Consider the following 22,326-nt stretch of genomic DNA (forward strand, 5'->3'; position numbering starts at 1 on the left):
TGTTATTGATAATCCACTCGTTCTACTATATCTATTCAACGAAGAATTCATGAATTTGAATGTAAACCGGAAAATTTCGTCAGTACACTTGAATTGTCGCATTGACGAAAAAATGAACGCGAAGCGCGTCATTCGCCCAGCGAGACGTTCTCATTATCAGCGGACAAAGAAAGTACATTACGAGCGATACATCAAAGACACGTCCATAAGAAAAGACTGGAAGAATGAAGAGAGAAAAAGAGCGCGCACACGCAAGGAAAAGTAGTTATTGCGGGCGGGCGAGGCCACGCGAAGGTCGCGCTCGCGCGAGTTTGTGGCTTCGTCGGATTCTCCGTTTTGTTACCAGCAGTCCATCATTGTCAGCGTTTGACGTATTTCCAATTGCCAAGCGAGCGCTCTATTATGACGAATAAAATCGTTGTTCTCGCGGGGCACACGCCGGCGACCCGCTTTTTCCGCTACAACGGCGTCCCGAGCTCAACTAATATCTCAGATTGCGCTGAATTGTTTGCCGCGACGTCTGAACAATTAAAATAGGGCAAAACTTGGCCGATGCTCGTTTCTTAGATGTTTACAATCTTATCCGGGCTTTATATCTGCGGCATATATCGTCAAGTAATCTAATTAAGCTGTAATTAAATATAATTAAGTTTAATTCTTCTCGATAAAATTGTCTGATAGGTTGTTCTGTAAAGTACAGATTAAAATAGTTCAATGATCAAACTATCGCGTAGCATTGAAAGTAACTCATTGTACATCTTGAGCATCGAACTATATAGACAATGCTAAGTTGATATTGCAACGCCGAAAATAGTGACGCCGTAGCGAAAAACAAATGAAATATCTTTTTGCATACATAAAAACTCTAATGGGAGATTTTTTCCAAAGAACTCGGAAAAGCATTTAGAGGGCAGCCGCGAGAATAGCCTGCTGCATTTTTAGAACTATGATTTTCTCGTGGCGTTTGAGTTGGCTTATATAACGGCATTTTTGATCGACTGCCAAGTAAACAGCGCGAGATCAAACGACTCGGAAACTTGATTTTCTAAGGTTTCCCGATATTGGAGTTAAAGTACTTTTATTTCGCGCAAGATGACACGATAAAGTCAATAAATAATGCATATTTGTTGAGAAAAAAAGATGTCCGGCAATGATCGAAGGTTTGAGAAACAATGAACTTTGCACGGTGATATGTCAAGTTTATGATCGTTGGCAAGAGAAGCGAATTGCGATACGCAGAAATCTTATAATTGCGCAACCAGTCGACGTGATCGGCAAATCGATAAACCCTCGTGAGAAATCGCTGTTGGTCAACGGATGTGGTTAACAGATGCTTTTACGAAGCTTGTTTTGATGCGGGAGCGCGTGACTCGAAGTATTGTCTCTGCCTCGTGGCAAGTGCGCGCGCCGCGCGCGGTTCTTCAGCCTCGTCGCCAGCCACTTGGCTCTCAATTGAAATCAGCTTCGTTCCACGGGAGCCATTGGGGGCTTTTGCGGCCGATGTGGCTTACGTGCTCCACTCTAGGTGCACTCTTTACGTATTTTGACGTGCTCTGAATACGAATGTCAACGCTGGCTTATTAAGAAATACACGGCTGATTAGTTATAAACAAGACTCGATGTTTAAATAATTATACGAAAATTTATAAATCACCCAAGCGAAATTCGAAAAAATATCCAGGAACAAACTGGTTCTATCAGAATTAAAAATTGTTGGATATAAATTGAAATATTGAGATTCAAACAATAACACGGCATAAGCAGCGCGAGCGCGATGGAGCAAATGAGCAAGGCAGACGGTCGACGGAGCCGTTGAACTCAAATTGCAATATTTCAAGTTTTATTTAACACTTTCGATCTCTGAAAAAGTCCAAGGATACGTTGTAAAATGAAGAATGTATAGACATATTCAATCAACTAATTATAACCATTTGAATAATTAAAGTCTAATAACTGATTGTTTGTTGAATGTTGAATGAGCCATTATCGAAAAATGTGTTCAGAGAGCAGCTACAAGTGCGCTTTGATTCATTGGCCACGAAATCCCCCTTGGCTACTAGACTACTTTGTTTTGTACACACGGTCGGACGCGCGACTGCGTCACTCTTATCGTGTCTCTGCGGAATGAAAAAAATTTCTTTGCGATAACAATTTGAGACATGCGCGCGCGCGCGTGGGAGGTGTATATTCGTTGCAATCTTATCTTTTTCTTGTTTTATTGAATAATGGGTTAAAGTTATTTATTTATTTTTTTTTTTTCATTATTTTGTTAATGCGCTGAAACGTTTGTAAGGAATGCTTTTAAAATCGTAAATTTGATGCTTGCACGAAAGAAAAAATATAAAATTACTCAAGAGCTTTCCCAAGAATAATGTGCCAAGCGCCACTATAAAATGAAGCATCCCCGTAAAAAGCATCCAGCGATTTTCAAAGGCGCGACGACACGCGTGTCTGCTTTATTTGCTGCACTTAGCGCTCATCGAGAGATTTTCACTTTCTTGAAAAGATGTGAGAACAGATGCGCAATAACAAGTCATAGTCGTTTATAAGAATTCCTATTAACACTTTCATCGTCTCCGCGGCGTCATTGCGCATTTGAACTCGCGTTTTTTCGCCCCGGCACGCGAACGCGGCTACGTACATTCTAGATGGATATTGACGTACGGGTATATCTTTTATCTAATGGCTGTATTTATCGCGAATTATCGTGTTGTTCAACACCGGAAGAACTAATTTCTTTTGTACTACCGTCGCAAATCGCTACCACTAAAAGGGCATTAAATTTTCCATAAAGATCGGTAAGCGCGATAACTGCAATTCTTTTTACTTTGTTTTTCATGGAGGTAGAGTGTTGATTATAGGCTTGACAGATTTATTTGCTTTCAGTATAGTTTACGATTCGATAAGTAATGCGTACCCTTCTCATAGGTTTCTTGTGAAAGATCTTTCAAAAGATAAATTTTATTGGAAACATTGCCAAGTAAACATTATATAAAATGAGATAAGATGTATCGACTAACGTTGTATATTTTTCAGTGAGACGTTTGCAAAGTTCACTTTGTGCAAATACGAAGCTTTTTTAAAAAACTGTCACGACAAAACAAGTCTTGTTAAGATCGTAATAGCTCATACAGTTGCTTCAAGTATTATCCTTGCTTGGAAAAATTAAAGGCAGTATAATTGGCATAATTATTGTAGTAGTGTCGGTATTCGGTCGACAACGCACATTTTCGCAATTTCACACGAGCGCGCATCAAACGAAAACGAACGAAGAAAGAAGTCGCCGCACTTTCACGAAAACACAACAGTATCCTAAAGAATGAAGACCTACAATGCAAGATAAAAACCAAACACATGCAAAATGCAAAATCATCTGGCAACGTCGAGAAGGCCCCAAATGAAATAACGCAATAATCCAAAGAATAACGATCGGGCAATATAACAAAGAAGAGCGGCGGCCTCCGTTGCGCGCATCTAAACAAAGATGAGGCAATACACTCACCTTTAAAAGCCTCTTCTCTCTCACTTTCGTACGGCCAATGCTGTCCAGTCAGTATATATGTGCGAGCGAACTGACAGCGAGCGCGCGACTGAACTGCAATACACGCTCTTTCTCTCCGCAAAGCTGCGCTGTGCCTCGACTCTCTCTCTCTCTCTCCCTCTTTTTTCTTCTCTTTTTCTCGCGCGACCGCGCTCTCGCGACCTCTCGATACTACAGACGCCGAGAGAAAGAGAGTCTAGAGAAGACTTAGTGCAGGCTGCTTGCAGCTGACTTGCATTGTTCGATGCTTTTTCACTCAGGAGTAGCACGAGTTATAACTTCACTTCCATGGCTGCTGCATTGTTCTTTTATTCTTAGAGCTTACAACTGACTTTTCATTCTTTGGAAAAAAACTATCTTAAAATATGACTAAAATCTATGTAATTTACTAAATTTAGGTCAACTTGAATCATTTTCGTGAATTTCGACATCGGCTCAAGTGTAACTGCAATAGTTCATTACATTCGAAAGATAAATATTTGAATACCATTGGCCATGTTAGTGTTAAAAAAGTGAATTCAATATTAAAAATTTTTAGATATAAATTTGCTTCCTTTATCATACTAATTTCTAAAATATTTTTAAAGCCAAATCAATAGAGTAATCACATTTCATTATAAAATAAGCTATCCTAATATTCCTTTTTTTATTTGTTACATCAAATCAACGATTGAACATGATTAAGGATTCAACAGCCAGTAGATACATAAACGAGCCTTTATTGATTATAAACAAACTTTTTATTGTACATGATATATGCATTAACGGGTATTTGTGAGAAACATAAAAGGTGTTTTATAACCCAAGGAGTTAACAATATAATAAAAATCGTAAATGATTTTTTTCCAAGATATTCATTAAAAATATCGACTACGCCTACAATATATGGTACTTGATCAATAAGAATTAATCGTATAATTTTGCCGATCTATCTTCTCTATCACCATCACAAAACGCCATTACTTGTTTATTTTTTAGCGATTTTATAGAAAAATTATATCTTAATGTATACTTGGCAAGCTCTCAGCATAATGCTAGACATAATGCTCTTGATTGTAGAAAAATAATCCCACACACTGGAATTACATGGAAATATTTCATTTGTTAAATATATATAATTGAAAAACAGATTGTGCTTAAATAGTTCAATCAGAGAAATGTTATGCCGCCAAAAATATATAGCACAGAAAACCCGAGTCAAAATATTATAATTACTATTAAAATAGATTATTGAGATAAATCAGCGTTAAGTTGATTTAAACGTGGAATATAATTATTTACAAACGTGCTAGATAACTTTTAAAGAATTATAAATTTATTATTATATATACATATATTTCGACTGCAAAAAAATGTTGCCAATAGTACGTAATTTCATTTTTGTGTTTAAATTTGTTTTTTATGCGAATTGGTTTATTCGTTATTTTTATTGTTTTATTAGACATTTGACAAACAAAAACTTTCAAAATGATTTTTTTTATGATTACTGTGAAATATATTCAGTTCTTGAAAAATTTGATGAAAAATTCAGCTTGAAAACAGCCTTCGGCTATTTCTTTCACGTACTGAATTCTTGAGTAAAATTATTTTTTGCCTAATTTAGATGTTCACTCAAGATTGACCATAAACTCAAGTCTACTCTGAGCAAAAACTATAATTGTATTGAGTAAAGTTTTCGCAATTGCGGACATTAAAAATGAACTCATTTGATTCAAACTATTTATTGTAGGAATTTAAAGATTTATTGATCAACATTGATGTTTAAAAATGTTTTTAAGAACATTCTATTATTTAAAAAGCTTTAAACAAATAAATAAAAGTGTTATATCCCTTTATATTCAAATTGTGCATTTTTAATGAATATTGAGTGAAAGTTTATGAATTCCTTATAATTTAGGACTAAATATAGCTCAAAATTTGAATGAAATAAAATGTTCATAAAAATAAAAATAATTTTTTATAAATAATACATTTTTTAATAAAGAAATGAAAATTGAATCAATTACTTCTATTAGTAGGAATAAAATGTTTTCGCTACATTATTCTCTAAAGTGTACAAAATATTTTCTCGAAAAAAAATTTTAGTACATTTCATAAACAAAACAGTTACGAATATTTGTGTGCGGTCTAATAGGCACAAGACATATTGCCGCACGACTCGCTTGACTACCCCGAGCTACACGTTTAATTATTCACAGAAAAGTAGTTTAAGTTAACATATAAATTTTGTAGGAAAATAGTTAAATAATACTGACATGTAACTATTGTTATATTTTTTACATTAATCACAAACAGACTAATACATTTTTGTACTAAATTTATAACTAAAAAAAAAACCAGTGAAATTCCCGTTAATTTTTTTTCGACATAAACGTTAAAATTTTTTTTTATAACTATTATGTCCTTTTCTCTCAAAAGAATTGTAGCATTCAGATGGTGGTATCATGATACAAGCGACGACAATCTGACAACCTTCTACTGAAGTGTCTAACTCGCTACTCACACTTTTGCTATTAATGTAAGACGTTGCATATAAAAAAATTACTTTTAAACAATTGAAAAAGGCACACTTCACGCGCACGCAGAAACGCGTTCGTACGCGTCGAGCGGCAATGGGCCTCACGTCTATCTAGCCAAACGTCAACATTCGTAACTTTTTTGTTTATAAAATATATTAAATTTGGTTTTCGAAAAAAACGTTATTTATATTTTAAGAATAATATTATGAAAAAAATTTCTTCCTACCTATAGGAGAACTTAGTTAAATTTTCACTTATTTATTAATAAATGTATTATTTATAAGTAATTTTTTATAAAAAAATTATTTTACTTGAATTTTGTCCTATTTTTAGTCTTATTAAGAGATATTCATAACCTTTCACTCAATATTTATTAAGAATTTACAATCTAAAAATAAAGATACGTAAAACAACATTGGTTTATAACTTTTTATATGATACAAATTTTTGAAAACTATTTTAGGACATCAACATTTATCAGCAAATCTTCAAAGTCCTGTAATAAAAACTACAGTTCGAACAAGTTCATTTTTAGTGTTCCTACTTGAGTAAACTTTACTTATTATAATTATGAACAATAGATACATATTTATTTATCGTAAAGTCTTATTACGTATCTTATCAATTTTGGATGAATTAATAAATACAATATGATGAAAATAAGCTATCTATTGACTAAAATAACGCGATAAATTATATTATTATATTCAATAAAAATTATATTATGAAACAATATCACTGAACGTTTTATTTGTCACCTCAAACTGCTATTGTTGCTATATGCATCAGCAAAACTGACGTGTAATTGATTTATCAAAAATTGGTTTTAGCTTCAAAAATATGCTGTATGAAAATGTTTAACAAGTTACATTATTTAAAAATGAGTCTCAAATAGAATGATCTTGAAAATATTTTAAGTTGCTGGTAAGTACATACAAATTAAATGCTGAAAAACCTCTTGAAAATAAGTGAAAATCTTATTTAAATTTATAATAACAACGTACGACGTCAAAAAAATGGAAATATTAAAAATTTACTCCGACAATTCACACCGGTAACGTACATGACCATTCCTGATTTCTTGTCTTTTTCGTTCTGATAAAACCTTATAACTTATGAAAAAACTCTAAGTTTTAAAGAATTGTAATTATTTCTTTTTTGTTTCTCAAATGTTTTAGTTCAACTCTGCCATTTATCATAACATTACATAGTCGACCGACTCTTCGATTCCCCCGACTGCTTGATCTTGCGGCAAATAAGCTCTTGCTAAATGATTCCTCAAAGTCGAGTGTGGGGTATTGTTGTTAACTTGATTGTCAGCCTCTGCTAGATTGTTACCTGAATAATCAATAACAACATTACAATACTGTTTAATCAATACCATCCCATCAGCTTTCGTAACAACTTGAACGACGATGTCAAATAAGGTCGATCGGTTGATATGATTATAGAAACAAAAATTAACTTGTCAATGCTGATGTTGTTTAGTAAGAATCACGTCAAAATAAAAGAAAATTGTCTCGCTCTAACTGTCGCCGAGCTAGTCTGCATAAAATGACTTAATATATCATCGAATTCAATAAACTCGTTCTCTTGTTGCAAGTTCAAGCTAATTTTTACAGTTGCACGTGATCAACCAAACCAACCTTGAACATTGAGCCTGTTGGCCTGTGCATCTATCTGCGCCTCATCGCTCGCTTCTGCCTCGACAGGTGTACTTTTCTTGTACATGATCTCATGGCAGATAGGACACTTGTCCTGCACGTAAAGCCATTTGCGCAGGCAAATGCCGTGGAAATAATGGTTGCACCTGGTTATACGTGCGCTTTCCATCTCCTGATAGCAGATAGCACAGACGTCGGCCAATTCTTGAATCTGCTTTTCGCTCGCCTCGGGCAACGAGTTGATCTTGTCAACTGCCTGTCGTCGCTTCATAAATGCACTCCAACCCGCTCGCGCTTCGCAATAGAGGTTGAAATAAGCGTGTACACACATAAGAATTGCCCTCACAAAACCACCTGCCTCGAAGAATAGAATGTACACGCCATTGAAGAAAAGTACGATGCCGAACATGAACTCCACTGTATTGCCGAAGGATCTGAAATGTAATTTTATAGCTTTACATGCATTTACCTGTTAAATTTCTAACATTAAGTTTGTCAACTTTAAATTTGACATTTTTTAATTTCAAAATCACTATCGAACGATATCTGTTTCAATTCTCTAAATGCCCATTGTCAGCATATTTAATGAAAAAAAACAACCTAATTCTCAGTAATCTTCCAAATTTAATTAAACGTGCAATATTTTATAGAACTAAAAAATTGATTAAATCATGCTATCTAAAGACAACTTTTCTAGTGACATTTCATTTAAAATGAGATTTTTTGAAATTCAATTTCCCTTTATAGAACTGAAAATGTTTGTCATTTGAAAAGTATTTGTACAAAAGCTTACCGAATAATATAGACCCAGTCATCAAGTTCGTCCCAGAAAGTCTTGCGATAGGCATCGTATAGGAAGAGCGAGTAGATGGCAAGCGACACAAAGACCTTGACAATGACTTCGACACTGAAAACGCTCACAGCCAATAGCCAAGTGCTTAAAGTATAATGTGACCAGAGGTAAGTGAGTAACCACGTGGGGAAGACTATGAGAAAGAGGCACACTCCGAGCGCGCGTAGATGCCTGTGCAAGGCTGGATTGTGCGAAGCACTCAATGACATCAGCAACGGATTCACCGTATTATGCACGAACAGCAGAATTGCCGTGAATAGAAGACATAGATTTCTGCAGAGTCTCAATAATCTTTTCTCCTTGTCCAAGGTAGTCAGTCCGGTCTGAAGTGCCAGGATATAGAACAGCATTGCGGATACCGCGCCGATACTTTTTTCATCCTCGTCGTCGATCAACAACACCCAATAAAAGAAAGTACCGATGTAGTGGCAGATGACCGAGACGATGCTTGTCATCCCCAGCACTGCAGGTAAAGTCTCGCAACCGTTGACCATCAATGTTTTGCCCAACTCCACATAACTGAAATCTTTGCTAGACCAATCCTCGCTACTCAATATCTGCAACAGCTGCTCCGTCACTCGAATTATCCAGAAGACTCGTAACACCGATGGCACATGAAGACGCGTCCATTGTGTTTCTGCCAAAGCTGTTAGACCGTAGTTTGTTATAAAGGTGCGACCTTGCGCATATCCCTGATACAGCGTTTGTTTTATTGCACTAAGGTTTGCCCAGATCACATACTTGCAAACAAACAGCGGCACGAATGCCGCTATTGTCGGTGATCGAGTCATTAAACTTACCTGAAAATGATATAGTTTTTTACTGTCAAATTATATTTTTACTTTATATAACGTTGCTGTTTAATGCTGAAGTTTTTCGACAGCTTTTCAAATTTCACTTAATATTTGAGCTCTCAAAAATGCGTTAAAATCAAGTAATGAACATTAAATAAAAGCTAATGAATTGCAGATGACTCATTTTCATATTTCATTTCCAATATGAAAAATTCTATGTTAAACATAATAAGTTAATAGTTATCTTATCAAAACATTCAAAATTTTTTGAAGTATATCATATTCAAAACAATTTTAAGCATAAAATTGTTTTTCAAATTAAACATTATTAATATCAGTATCCTAAGAATAATTATTTATGTGATAGCATAAAAGGATACTTACACTAAAAGGATAGACTCCAGCATGCGATGGTAATAAAAAGCTGATAGTCAATATTCTTTGGATAAAATGATGTTTTGGAGCAAGATGAATGTGACAGAATAAATATGCAAGTATGGTTTGCAAAATATAGTTTTGAACAATCATGAGACCAGGACCATTATATATTAGATTTGAAAATTGCAAACTAAGAACTTCAGCCAGAACACTACTTCCATCTCCTTTAATATTAAGGTATTCAATAATTGTATTGATGGTTGTAACATTGGACCAATAGGAAAGAAAAACCATGCCGATTGATGCCAAGTAAAGGTAGACAATTAAAAGATTTTTTCTTCGCAGCATGAAAACATAAAGGGCAGCCAAGCAACCTGTAGAAAAGATATTTAATAACTTTATAATGTAGTATATTTATTATTCATTTATTTTTAAACTTGCTAATTCTACTTGCATTATGTGTTTATTGTTTAAACTATTTTCCTTCTCAGTCTTATCTATTTATTGCCAAATTGTACAAATGTATTAGTAATGAAAAAGAAAAAAATACCAATAAAAAATCTAACTGCTTTTAACTTTGATATCAAAACTATTTTAATGTGAGACTAAGTGAAATGTAACCTAAGTCTGTAATTAGTTGAAAAACAGATTAGTGTTTTGAAAAGAAAGCTTATACAGCTCAATATATATAGTTGCAGTTGAAAATTGTGTCTATATCGAATGATTTGTATTATTGTTACAATGTTAGAAGTGTAGATGACATTCGAGAATACAGAACTTACCTATGCAACTGGCTAGAATCCTCAATAATGCCAAAAAAGGCATTCGGTAAGAATAAACGATACCAGTGAAATGCAAACCATCTCCCTCTGAACAATTGGATGAACTAAACGCAAGATTTGCAGCAGCGTTAACAAGTGATTCAACAACACTATCTTGCATCTCTGCCATTCTGTAATTATTCTCGGTATTCTCCAGCACTATTGGATCTTCGGGCACTCCCATATTAGTCCTCAGTAGTTCATCGATAACAAACAGAGGTGGTACCCTCATAATAATTATGGCAAAATTCAGCAGTACCGTTTTTATGTCCAGCTCCATGTTGACAACTGATTTCTTGAAATGTCAACTGATATTTTGCAAGCACTTAGAAGCCAGGATCAACTGACTTTATTCCTGTGATTGGAATTGTTATGGGTAGGCTCTACAAATTTCAATGCAACTTGTTAATAAATAACAAAGGTGAAAATTAAAAGTGCATACAATGTCTAGCATTTCTCTCTTTCTCGCATGACTTTCAGGAAAAAAGCGAATCCATTTTTTATTACGAGTCAATTTGGGTCCCAAATAAAAACATGAGACAAAAACCATGAGCCAAGACGAAAGTTAAATAATTTAATAAAAACAATAAATACTCTAAAAATATACATGTATACATACCCTGAACGAATGTCGCCGCAGCAGCAGCAGCAGCAGCAGCAAGGAAACAAACGACAACGACTAGGCTACGCTCCCTTTTTCGGGTGGTCGCCAAGGAGAGGAACATTCGCAGCGGCGCGTTATTACATGCTTGTTCGACGCATTATCACACTACTTTTTCTTCTCTCTCACGCGGGTGTATGTCGTCGTCGTCGTCGAGGAGAGTTACTTCAGTTGAGCACCACCACCACTATACAGATGCGTCGCGAGCACAATACACGTCAGTGATTATTAAAGATGTATATAGAGGCGCCGGGAATTAACTATGGCGAAAACAGGTACTGTCAGTCTGTCACTGTCTCTTCGCGTACATAACTATATATGTGTGTATAATCAGAGATCATCTCTGGTATATTGCACAAGCTTCGGGTGTCCTAAGAACGTGTGTACTACACAGCTGTTCAGTATACATTGTCCTCTACCGAATGCAGTTACACAGTTGTTACTGGAAAAATGTTTCTCAGGGTCCCTAGAAATTATCTTATTTAACATCATGCAATAAATTCTAGGGACCCTGACAAAAATTATTTCAGTGACATGCTACTATGCAGAGTAGCGTTTTTGTTGAAGGCTGCTCTGCTGGGTCCCTAGATAATAGTTTCCCAGATTTGGTGACATTTGATTGCGTCGGCTGCTCCATCAGTGCTTTGTTATTCGCCGATTTTTGCGTACTCATGGCTACAAACTGAAAGTTTATTCAATTAGTTTACCTATATTTATTACTGAAAAATAAGTCATTTTTAATGAAAAATTCTTAGTTGTCATTTGAAGTTGGAAAACTAGATACTACACGTCATTATTATAATTTTTTTCTAAATGCATACTTTCCGATTATTTAATTTTTTTCGTATAGAAATCATAATCACATAACATTATACAAGAGTAAAATAGTTCCAAGTATGTATTTAAAAAAAAATTAATAATGATCTATATTATTTTCAGGTACAAATTAGCTACTTGTTTAACCAACATGTAGCGATTAACCAATTTTTCAACTTCAAAGTAAGATAGAGAATTTTTTATTATAAACTATAACATATTTTTCAACAATAAAAGTAAGTAAATTATTTGAATAAAAGTTTCAGTATATAATTCATAATATCATTCAGTATATTTTTATAATTATATTATAATTATTATAATTAATATATATAAAATAACGACCCACCGATAGAAAATTCATTTAAAAAAAATTATTTTGAAATTTTCGTGTACGGAACGTTCAATTACCAAAGGAAAAACATATCAAAGTGTGTTATAATATAATCTATTATTATCATAAGTCAGTTAAATGAATATTAAGACCATGCACCACCTGCAAATTTTATGGAAAAACGTGCGTTAGAACTTTCATCACTGTAATATTCGAAAGAGTGCGTAATCTTTCATTCGGCAGTATTTACTGCAATATTAGTGTAATTTATAAAATCCAATTTAAATTATTTAATTCAAGTATTATCTAATTCCATAATTCTCCACAGACATAAGTAAAAATAAATTTCATAGGCATGTTTTATATTACAAATTTTATTTTATTTATTTCTTTCGATTGGCATGTAATAGACAAGTAATTATAATATACGAGTATATGTATAATTTTTCTCATTAGGTATTTCTAATTAAGTATATTTTTTTCTTAATTGTTCACTTTGAAAACTTAAGAAAATAATAAATAACAGTTACTGTCAAATCATTAGACTGTTGGACTTTTCTTCGAAATAATTCAAAGTACGTCATGAAACTTTAGACAAAATGTAGTATAATTTGTCTTATCATTATACATTCTTAAAATATATATCAATGAGTGAAATAACTGTCAAATGAAAAATTTTATCCTAATAAAGTCATTATACAGTTAGACAAGAATCTACGTTTCAAAATATTGGTAAGCCTGAAAACAGTCGATTGAAATAAATAGTTCACAAGACGTAGTCAATTTATTCATTCAAAGTTAGTATATTTAGTAACAGACTTAGGGTCTTCGAAGTCAGTATGCTTAAGATTTTTATCATGAAGAAGAAACCTGAAATACATTGACTATCTCTCTTAACTTATTTTTTTTCGCTACCCGAGTGGAAGCGTCGAGAAACAGTATTAGAGGTGTGGAAACTTCCGTAATGCTTTGTTGCTATTGGTACGGCATATGTTTCATTTCCAACGAAGAAGAAGAAAATGAGGGCTTTCCACGAGTATAAATACGGCGCCGATCGAGACGAGAGCATTGCCATTCGAGCAACATGACGTACGACATCATTCAGCAGCAACTGCAAGCGGCTCTGTTAAGGGAGGACGTGGATCAAGTCCGGGACCTGCTTGTGAGAAGAGCTGACCCAGCCACGAAACACTACACTCACGTGGACCACCAGGAGTTATCGGCTTACGAGCGGTACCCCCTTGGCAAAGGCAATATACCGCTACTGAAAAGCCTCATCACGATACCTCAGGAGCTCACCTATTATCGGCCGGGTCAAGCGCTTGATGATTTCATCGCCTCGGTGTTTGCCCAAGGATCAAAAGAAGAAGTCGTCGCCATGTTTGAATTAGGCTACACGGATTTACGCCTACAATTGACGTGGGGCGCCGATAGTTTGCTTCATCACTTTATGACCAACCGCAACCCTGGCGTCGTGAATTTGCTCGTGGACAAGCAGCTCGCTTTTGAGTACGATGTCCACCTGGTGAATGATGATGGACAAACAGCCGCGTTTGATGCAGTTTGGACCGGTAACACTGTCGGACTTGCTTTTCTCAAACAGTGTGGCCTAAACTGTTTGAAAGTAGACGATTTCCGCGGCAACGCCTATCACGACTCTGAAGTTATTTGGCAAAGAGCACTTAATAAGCTAATACACTTGGCATCTGGGCAAACAGGAAACTGGCTCATTGCTCGGACGATCATCGACTATTTGGATCCCCAGACGCTCTCCAATCTTAGTGGAGAATCCGCTTAAACGGATATTTATAATCGGCTCTTTTCAGAGCCAAAAAATCGGCACTTTTCAGTGCTAAATGACCGGCCCTTGTCAGCGCCAAAGAATCGGCCCTTCTCAGGGCCACCAATTGATCAAACGTATAAAACATATTCTTTCTAATATTTAACATTGCGATGCATTTCTTGTGGGAGATATCCCTCTTGAAAAAAATTAATAAATTCTTAGGTATAATAAATGACTATTTTACCTTTTAGGTACTATCATTGCGTTAACCTTCACGTGATTTTGTTTTTAAGCATTTTCAGGTGGACTAATTTTTTTTTTCATTCTCCTCTTACCCTCTAAATTTAAGATTACTTCAGTCATCAGCCGTAATCTTCTATTCAGCGGTATGTGTGCTATATTTGGTGAATAATTTATAAAATCCAATTGAAATTATTCAACTTAAGTACTATCTGATTACATATATTTATCGACAGACGTAAGTAAAAATAATTTTCATAGGCATGTATTAAATTACAATTTTCATTTTGTTTATTTCTTTCGTTTGGCATGCAATAAACGAGAGTATATATAATATACACGTATAATTTTTCTTCGCGAAAAATTTATATTCGATATATAATAAAGGATATTTTTCACGAAGTTCAATTATGACACACTTTGAAAAATAAAAAAAAAATAAAAAATAGTTACTGTCAACTCATTAAACTGTTTGACTTTTCTTCGAAGTAATTCAAAAGTACATAATCAATCTTTAGATAAAATTAGATTAATTTGTCTTATCATTGTACATTCATATAATATCCATCAATGAGTGTAATAACAGTCAACTAAAAAATTTCATCGTAATAAAGTAGTTATACCGTTAGACAAGAACCTACGTTTAAAAATATTGGTGAAAAAGAGTCGATTGAAATAAATAGTTCAAAAGACGTAGTCAATTTACTTATTCAAAATTAGTACGATTAGTAACAGACTTAGGGCCTTCGAAGTCAACATGCTTAAGATTTTCATCATGAAGAAGAAAGCTGAAATATATTGACTACCTCTCATAACTTATCCATTATGATCGGCTATTTTCAGGGCCACCAATAAAGGCATTTTATTTATGGCTTTACTGCAGACATAGCATCAGGGTGCGTGGTGCAAGTTGGCGGAAATTGAAACAACTTGCTATCGTACGTATTCTCCTATGTACAGCGTTTTCATCAATTAATATAATTTACTGATGTATAATTTACAGTTCTCGTTTGATCGTTGCTATTAAAAGAGAATCAAGATACATCTAAATTTGACAATGAATTACCGGCTGTACAATTTCGAAAGATTATAATAATTTATCGCGGATGACTATTTCTATAAGGTAAGGAATAATTCACACATTTCACAATCTTCGGCCATTAAGACTAATATTTAGAGCATAAAGATTTTCTATAATTGATTATATAAGATTCATTAATTTATCTACTGGAAGATAAATTAATTTTTGCATGTATTTAAAAACTATATAAAATTTTTCATCGACCCACGATAGAAAATTCAAATAGAAAAAAAATAATTATTTTGAAATTTTCTCGCACAGAACGTTCAATTTCTAAACGAAAAACCTATCAAAGTATAATCTAATCTATCATTATCATAAGTCAGTTAAATGACTATTGAAACTATGCACCACTTGCGAATTTTATGGAAAAACGTGCGCTAGAACGTTCATCACTGTAATATTCGAAAGACAGCGTAATCTTCCATTTAGCGGTACGTATTACTATATTTGTCGAATAATTTATAAAATGTAATTTAAATTATTTAATTGAAGTACTATCTGTTACATATATTTATTGACCGACGTAAGCAAAAATAAATTATATAGACATGTTTTATACAAATTTTATTATATTTATTTCTTTCGATTGGCATGCAACAGACAAGTAATTATAATATATACGTATAATTTTTCTTCACGAAAAAATTAAATTCGATAAAGAATAAAAGATATTTTTCACGATGTTCAATTGTATTTATGACACACTTTGAAAAATAAAAAAAAAATAGTTACTGCCAACTCATTGTTTGACTTTTCTTCGAAGTAATTTGAAAGTACATCATCTATCTTGAGATAAAATTAGATTTATTTGACTTATCATTGTACATTCATATAATATTAATCAATGAGTGAAATAAAAGTCAACTAAAAAATTTCATCGTAATAAAATCGTTATTCCGTTAGACAAGAATCTACGTTTGATAATATTGGTGAGCCTGAAAAGAATCAATTGAATAAATAGTTCGAAAGACGTAGTCAATTTATTCATTCAAAGTTAGTATATTTAGAAACAGACTTAGGGTCTCCGAAGTCAGCATGCTTAAGATTTTCATCATGAAGAAGAAATACATTGACTATCTCTCATAAATTATCTATTACGATCGGCTATTTTCAAGGCCATCGATGAAGTTATGATATTTATGGCTTTACTGCAGACAGCGGCATGAGGGTGGACCTGCTTCAATACTTTGTAGAAATAATTAGCTTACAATTCCTTTGTTCTTTTTTTCGTTTTCTCTCGGCAACTCTTGGTAATGTTCTTCTGGGCTCTAACCGACTTCTCCACGTCTTTTACCCCTCTTTTGGGAGACATTTTCGAAAATTGAAATGTACATGACTCATTATGATTATAGCTGATTCCTTCGTGTGAAAATTGAATTTTTAAGAGGCTTTGTTATCTAGATTTCTGCCTACCAGAGTATTCTTGAGTACGGCTATATTCATTTGAATGAAGTGTTGTCCTGATTTGAAACCCGATAGTATCGGTGACTCTAGTGGAATAAACTGGCCGACGCACACGATTATCTCTTTTCTGGCTATTAATATGAATTTTTTTTATTTTCTTTGACACTCCATATGCTATATTACTTTCGCGATTGATCGGAATCTCGAGAAAATGATAAAATGACAAAGAATTCCCAATCAATTACAAATCGACTAAGATTAGCTTGTTGTATCGGCGTAAGGTCGTTATGTTAAAAACAAGTTTTCCGATGGTTAGCTGGATAAAATATCTTAACTTCGTTACTGCTGAATCCGATCCCATTTTTCACGTTAGCATGAGTATAAAAATAGCCAATTATCTTGCCATCCTAATCGACTATCCGAAAGCCAGCATCAAAATATCTCTAACGTTTTCATACGATATGGCACCGACATCTGTAACATATCCCCCGACAGATAATATTGAATTTCCATTTCATTGTTAGTTAAATTGAATATTTCTATTTCCGGGAATAAGGCATAGACCTTTTTGTAAACCCGACCCAAGCCTTGCAACCCAACTCATATTTTCCCGGTGGTCAAAGTCTCCAAAACTACTGCTATTACGTGGCTATTATGACATTTATAATACCACAGCCATCCATTACCTTGCCACGATGCATATTTCAACGGTCATTTGCTATTCCACGACAAAAATACGGCGACTACTTCATTTCCTAATTCTGAGTGATTTCTTCATTAGTTATAGATAGGCTGCCAACAAAGAAAGACTCGATACGGGCAGTCTCTACATGGACAAACTATTATGGTATACATTTCTTCAATTTGCTATGCTTACTAAAAAAGAACTCTGTCTCAAGGCAGCTGACAACGGTTTCTTCATTAATTTTCCGAATACATTAATAGTCTTAACAATTGTTCATAATATACAAGTTTATTACAAAAACATTCTCTTAACATAGCTTTACATTTTGTAATTTAACATTGCAGTGATTGCAAGCTGCTGTAATTCAGTTCGTTACGTAATTCACTAATAATGTAAATGTACAAATTGTCTGAACCATTCGATGTGCGAACTGTATGTCGCTTTATTCAATTCTCATGTGCTGGAAAAAGGCACGGCTAAACTAATTTATATCGTCAAGGTATACATCAATCAGTTGCCTAAATAAATTATAAATAATGACTTTGCCGCTTGAAGTTTCACAAGTACAGTGGTGAAAACAACGAAGATAGATATTTATAAAAGAGCAGACCTAGGCATAAGATTTATCCATTACAACTTGTCCACGGAACACCGGGAGAGGCAATGGAGGGATGATACAGGTAGCGAAAAGAGAAAGTTAAAGTAGCGTCGTGCCGTACATTTTCTCTTTTCGTTACCCGAGTGAAAGCGTCGAGAAACGGTATTGAACGGGTGGACACATCCGTAATGCTTTGCTGCTATAGGTACGGCATAGGTTTTATTTCCAAAGAAGAAGAAGAAAATTAGGGCTTCCCCAAGGTATAAATACGGCGCCGCTCCAGACGAGAGCATTGCCATTCGAGCAACATGTCGGACGACATCCTTGAGCCGCAACTGCAAGAAGCTATGTTAAGGGAGGACGTGGATCAAGTCCGGGACCTGCTTCTCAGAAGAGCCGACCCAGCCACGAAACTTTACACTAACGTGGACCACCAGGAGTTATCGGCTTACGAGCGGTACCCCCTTGGCAAAGGCAATATACCGCTACTGAAAAGCCTCGTCACGATACCTCAGGAGCTCACCTATTATCGGCCGGGTCAAGCGCTTGATGATTTCATCGCCTCGGTGTTTGCCCAAGGATCAAAAGAAGAAGTCGTGGCCATGTTTGAATTAGGCTTCAATGACTTAAGTAAACAAATTACTTGGGGTGCCGATAGTTTGCTTCATCACTTTATGGATAACTGCAACCCTGGCGTCGTGAATTTGCTCGTGGACAAGCAGCTCGCTTTCAAATTTGATGTCGACGTTTTGAACGATCATGAACAGACAGCCGCGTTTGATGCAGTTTGGGCCGGTAACACTGTCGGACTTGCTTTTCTCAGACAGTGTGGCGTAAAATGTTTGAAGATAGACGAATTCCACGGCAACGCCTATCACGTCGCTGAAGTTATTTGGAAAAGAGCGCTTAACAAGCTAATAGACTTGTTACCTGGGCAAGCATCAAACTGGCTCATTGCCCGGACGATCATTGATCATTTGAATTCCCAGACGCTCTCCAATCTTAGTGGACATCCTTCTGACGACGAATAGTCACAATCGGCACTTTTCTAAATATAAATATAATAGTAAATTCTAAATATAAATAAATAGTTACTGCCAACTCATTACATTGTTTGACTTTTCTTTCCACCCGGCGCTACTGATAAGCCTCTTCACTCTCCCTGCTCCCCTTTGCCGTTTTTCGCCGGTGCGAAGCGTTGAATAAGTTTATCGCTCCCGTGTTCCAATGGGGATTTAAAGAAGAGATCATGGCCCTGTTCGAACTGGGCTATAGGGACTTTCGCCTACGAATGAATTGGACCGGCAACAGCTTGCTCTATCATTTTGTAGGTAATTAATATTGTTCTGCTCGCGCGCTGCACGCGCTCGTGCTTCACGTCGTGCCAGAATCCATCGTTTCAGACACTTGTATCGTAATGTACTATTCTTCGAAGCCATTCGAAAGTACATCATCTATCTTCATATAAAATTAAATTAATTTATTTAATCATTGTACTTTCACGTAATATCCATCAATGAGTGACATAACAGTCAACTGAAAAATTTTTGTCGTAATAAAAGTACTTAATCCATTAGAGAAGAATCTACGTTTGAAAATATTAGTGAAACTGAAAAGAGTCCATCGAAAGAAACAAGAATTGTTAATTTATCTACTGGAAGATAAATTTATGTTTGCATGTATTTAAAAACCATACAACATTTTACATCGACTCACTATAGAAAATTCAAATAGAAAAAAAATAATTATTCTGAAATTTTCGCGTAGGGAACGTTCAATTATCAAACAAATAACCTATCAAACTGAAATTCAATCTATCATTACCACGAGTAAGTTGAATGACTTTTAAAACAATGCACCACCTGTAAAATTTTATGGAAATGCGTGCACTATAGAACGTTTATCACTGTAATATTCGAAAGAGCGCGGCTGTTTCTAAAATACCAATGGCGTATTGCTACTTCCGTCTACAAATCACCGGAAGAAGCAAAAACTCGTACCCAATACGTGACGCTGATTCTTTTGCCTGCTCACAGTATTTTGCATTAATTCGATCGAGACGAAACGGGATCGAGATCGAACTTTTATTTTTGAAATCGAATCGAAGCTATTATTCACGTTGCGAAAAGAGAAAATGAAAGTATCGTCCTACCCAGAAAGTTTCTTTTTCGCTATCCGACAGGAAGCTTCGTGGAACGCTATTTGTTGTGTGTGTGTGTGTGGGGGGGGGGGGGGGGGGGATCCCATAGCAACGCTTTGCTGCTATTGGTGCGGCATAATTATCATTTTCAACGAAGAAGGGGAATGTGAGTCTGTTTCTACGTTTATAACTACTGCCACGATCGAGGCAAGAGCATTGTCATTCGAGCAACATGGCGCTTAACAATATCCAGCAGCAACTCCAAGAGGCTCTGTTAAGGGAGGACGCGGATCAAGTCCGGGACCTTCTTGCGAGAAGAGCCGATCCAGCAATCAGGCTTTACATCGACGGGGACGACGTGGAGTTGTCGGCCTACGAGCGTTATCCACTGGGACGAAGCGACCCGGCGCTACTGATAAGCCTCTTCACCCTCCCTGATGAGGGTTCCGCCGCTTTTCGCCGGTGCGAAGCGTTGAATCAGTTCATCGCTTCCGTGTTCCAACGGGGATCCAAAGAAGAGATCGTGGCCTTGTTCGAACTGGGCTACAGGGACTTACGCCTACGAATGAATTGGACCGGCAACAGCTTGCTCCATCATTTTATGGTTAACGGCAATCCTGGCGTCGTCGATCTACTGATTGACAAGCAGCTGGATTTCCTCTACGATGTTCACATTGTGAACAATGGCGGACAGACGGCCATTTTCGGTGCACTGTGGTCCGGCAACATTGCCGGGGTGGCTTTTCTCGAACAGTGTGGCGTCGATTGTTTGAAGGTAGACCTGTCCGGCAACAACGCGTATCATAGCTATGTCAGCATTTGGGACAGGACGCACACCAGACTCATGGAGTTGATTCCTGGAGGTGAAGATCGCTCGGTTGTTGTTCAGACGATCATGAACAACTTGGATGCCTAGACGCTCTCCAATCTCAGTGGAGAGCCCGCTTACAACGAATATTTATAATCGGCTCTTTTCAGAGCCAAAAAATAGGCACTTTTCAGTGCCAAACGATTGGCCCTTTTCAGCGCCAATCAATCGGCCCTTCTCAGGGCCACCAATTGATCCAACGTATAAAACATATTGTTCTGCTATTTAACATTGTAATGTATTTCTTGTGGGAGATATCCCACTTGAGAAAAATAATAAATTCTTAGGTATAGCAAATGGCTTTTTTATTTTTTATGTCCTATCTATGCGTTAACTTTTAAGATTTTTATATTAAGCATTTTCAGGTGGATTAATTTTTTTTCGTTCTCCTCTGACCCTCTACAATTTCGATTACTTCGGTCATCGGACGTATTCTTCCATTCAGCGGTACGTATTGCTATACTTGTCGAATAATTTATATAAAATAATTAAAAACTTTCAATTGAAGTACTATCTAATTACATATATTTATCGACAGACTTAAGTAAAAATAATTTATCATATGCATGTATTAAATTACATATTTCATTTTTTTTTCTCTCGTTTAGCATGCAATTTACGAGAGTATTTATCATATCATACATGTATAATTTATCGACTCGAAAAAATACAATTCGTTAAATAATAAAGCATATTTTCCATGATGTTCAGATGTAAGTGTGAAGCACATTGAAAAATAAGAAAAAAAAATGAAAACACAGTTACTGCTAACTCATTAAACTATTTTAATTGACTTTTCTTCGAAGCAATTCGAAAGTACATAATCTATCTTCAGATAAAATTAGATTAATTTATCTAATCATTGTACTTTCACGTAACATCCATCAATGAGTGACATAATAGTCAACTGAATTTGCTTGGTGGAACGCTATTTGTTGGGGGGGGGGGGGGGTAATCCCATAGCAACGCTTTGCTGCTATTGGTGCGGCATAATTATGATTTTCAACGAAGAAGGGGAATGTGAGTCTGTTTCTACCACGGCACCATTCATATTCGCTCCCGCGAGTGTATATACTCACCCAGCCACCTAACCTTACCGGTCCTTTTCAGGACCACCTTCCTCTTGCGGTACCACAGCACCGT

The 22,326-nt window shown here is 35.6% G+C and overlaps 1 protein-coding gene across 1 annotated transcript; it reads right to left on the bottom strand.

Moving 5' to 3' along the window:
* Positions 1-4,255: 4,255 nt before the first annotated feature.
* On the bottom strand, positions 4,256-11,639 carry LOC131668010 (protein TRC8 homolog). The gene is made up of 6 exons (XM_058941818.1): positions 11,190-11,639; positions 10,532-10,953; positions 9,756-10,123; positions 8,518-9,377; positions 7,707-8,158; positions 4,256-7,398 (listed from the first exon to the last, which is right to left on the bottom strand). Exons 2-6 carry the CDS (start codon positions 10,848-10,850, stop codon positions 7,256-7,258), a joined length of 2,142 nt encoding a protein of 713 aa, XP_058797801.1. The 5' UTR covers positions 10,851-10,953; positions 11,190-11,639; the 3' UTR covers positions 4,256-7,255.
* Between the last annotated feature and the right edge of the window lie 10,687 nt (positions 11,640-22,326).

This window comes from Phymastichus coffea, unplaced genomic scaffold (assembly GCF_024137745.1).
Source record: "Phymastichus coffea isolate CEN01 unplaced genomic scaffold, Cenicafe_Pcof_1.1 PCOF00072, whole genome shotgun sequence".
NCBI lineage: Eukaryota > Metazoa > Arthropoda > Insecta > Hymenoptera > Eulophidae > Phymastichus > Phymastichus coffea.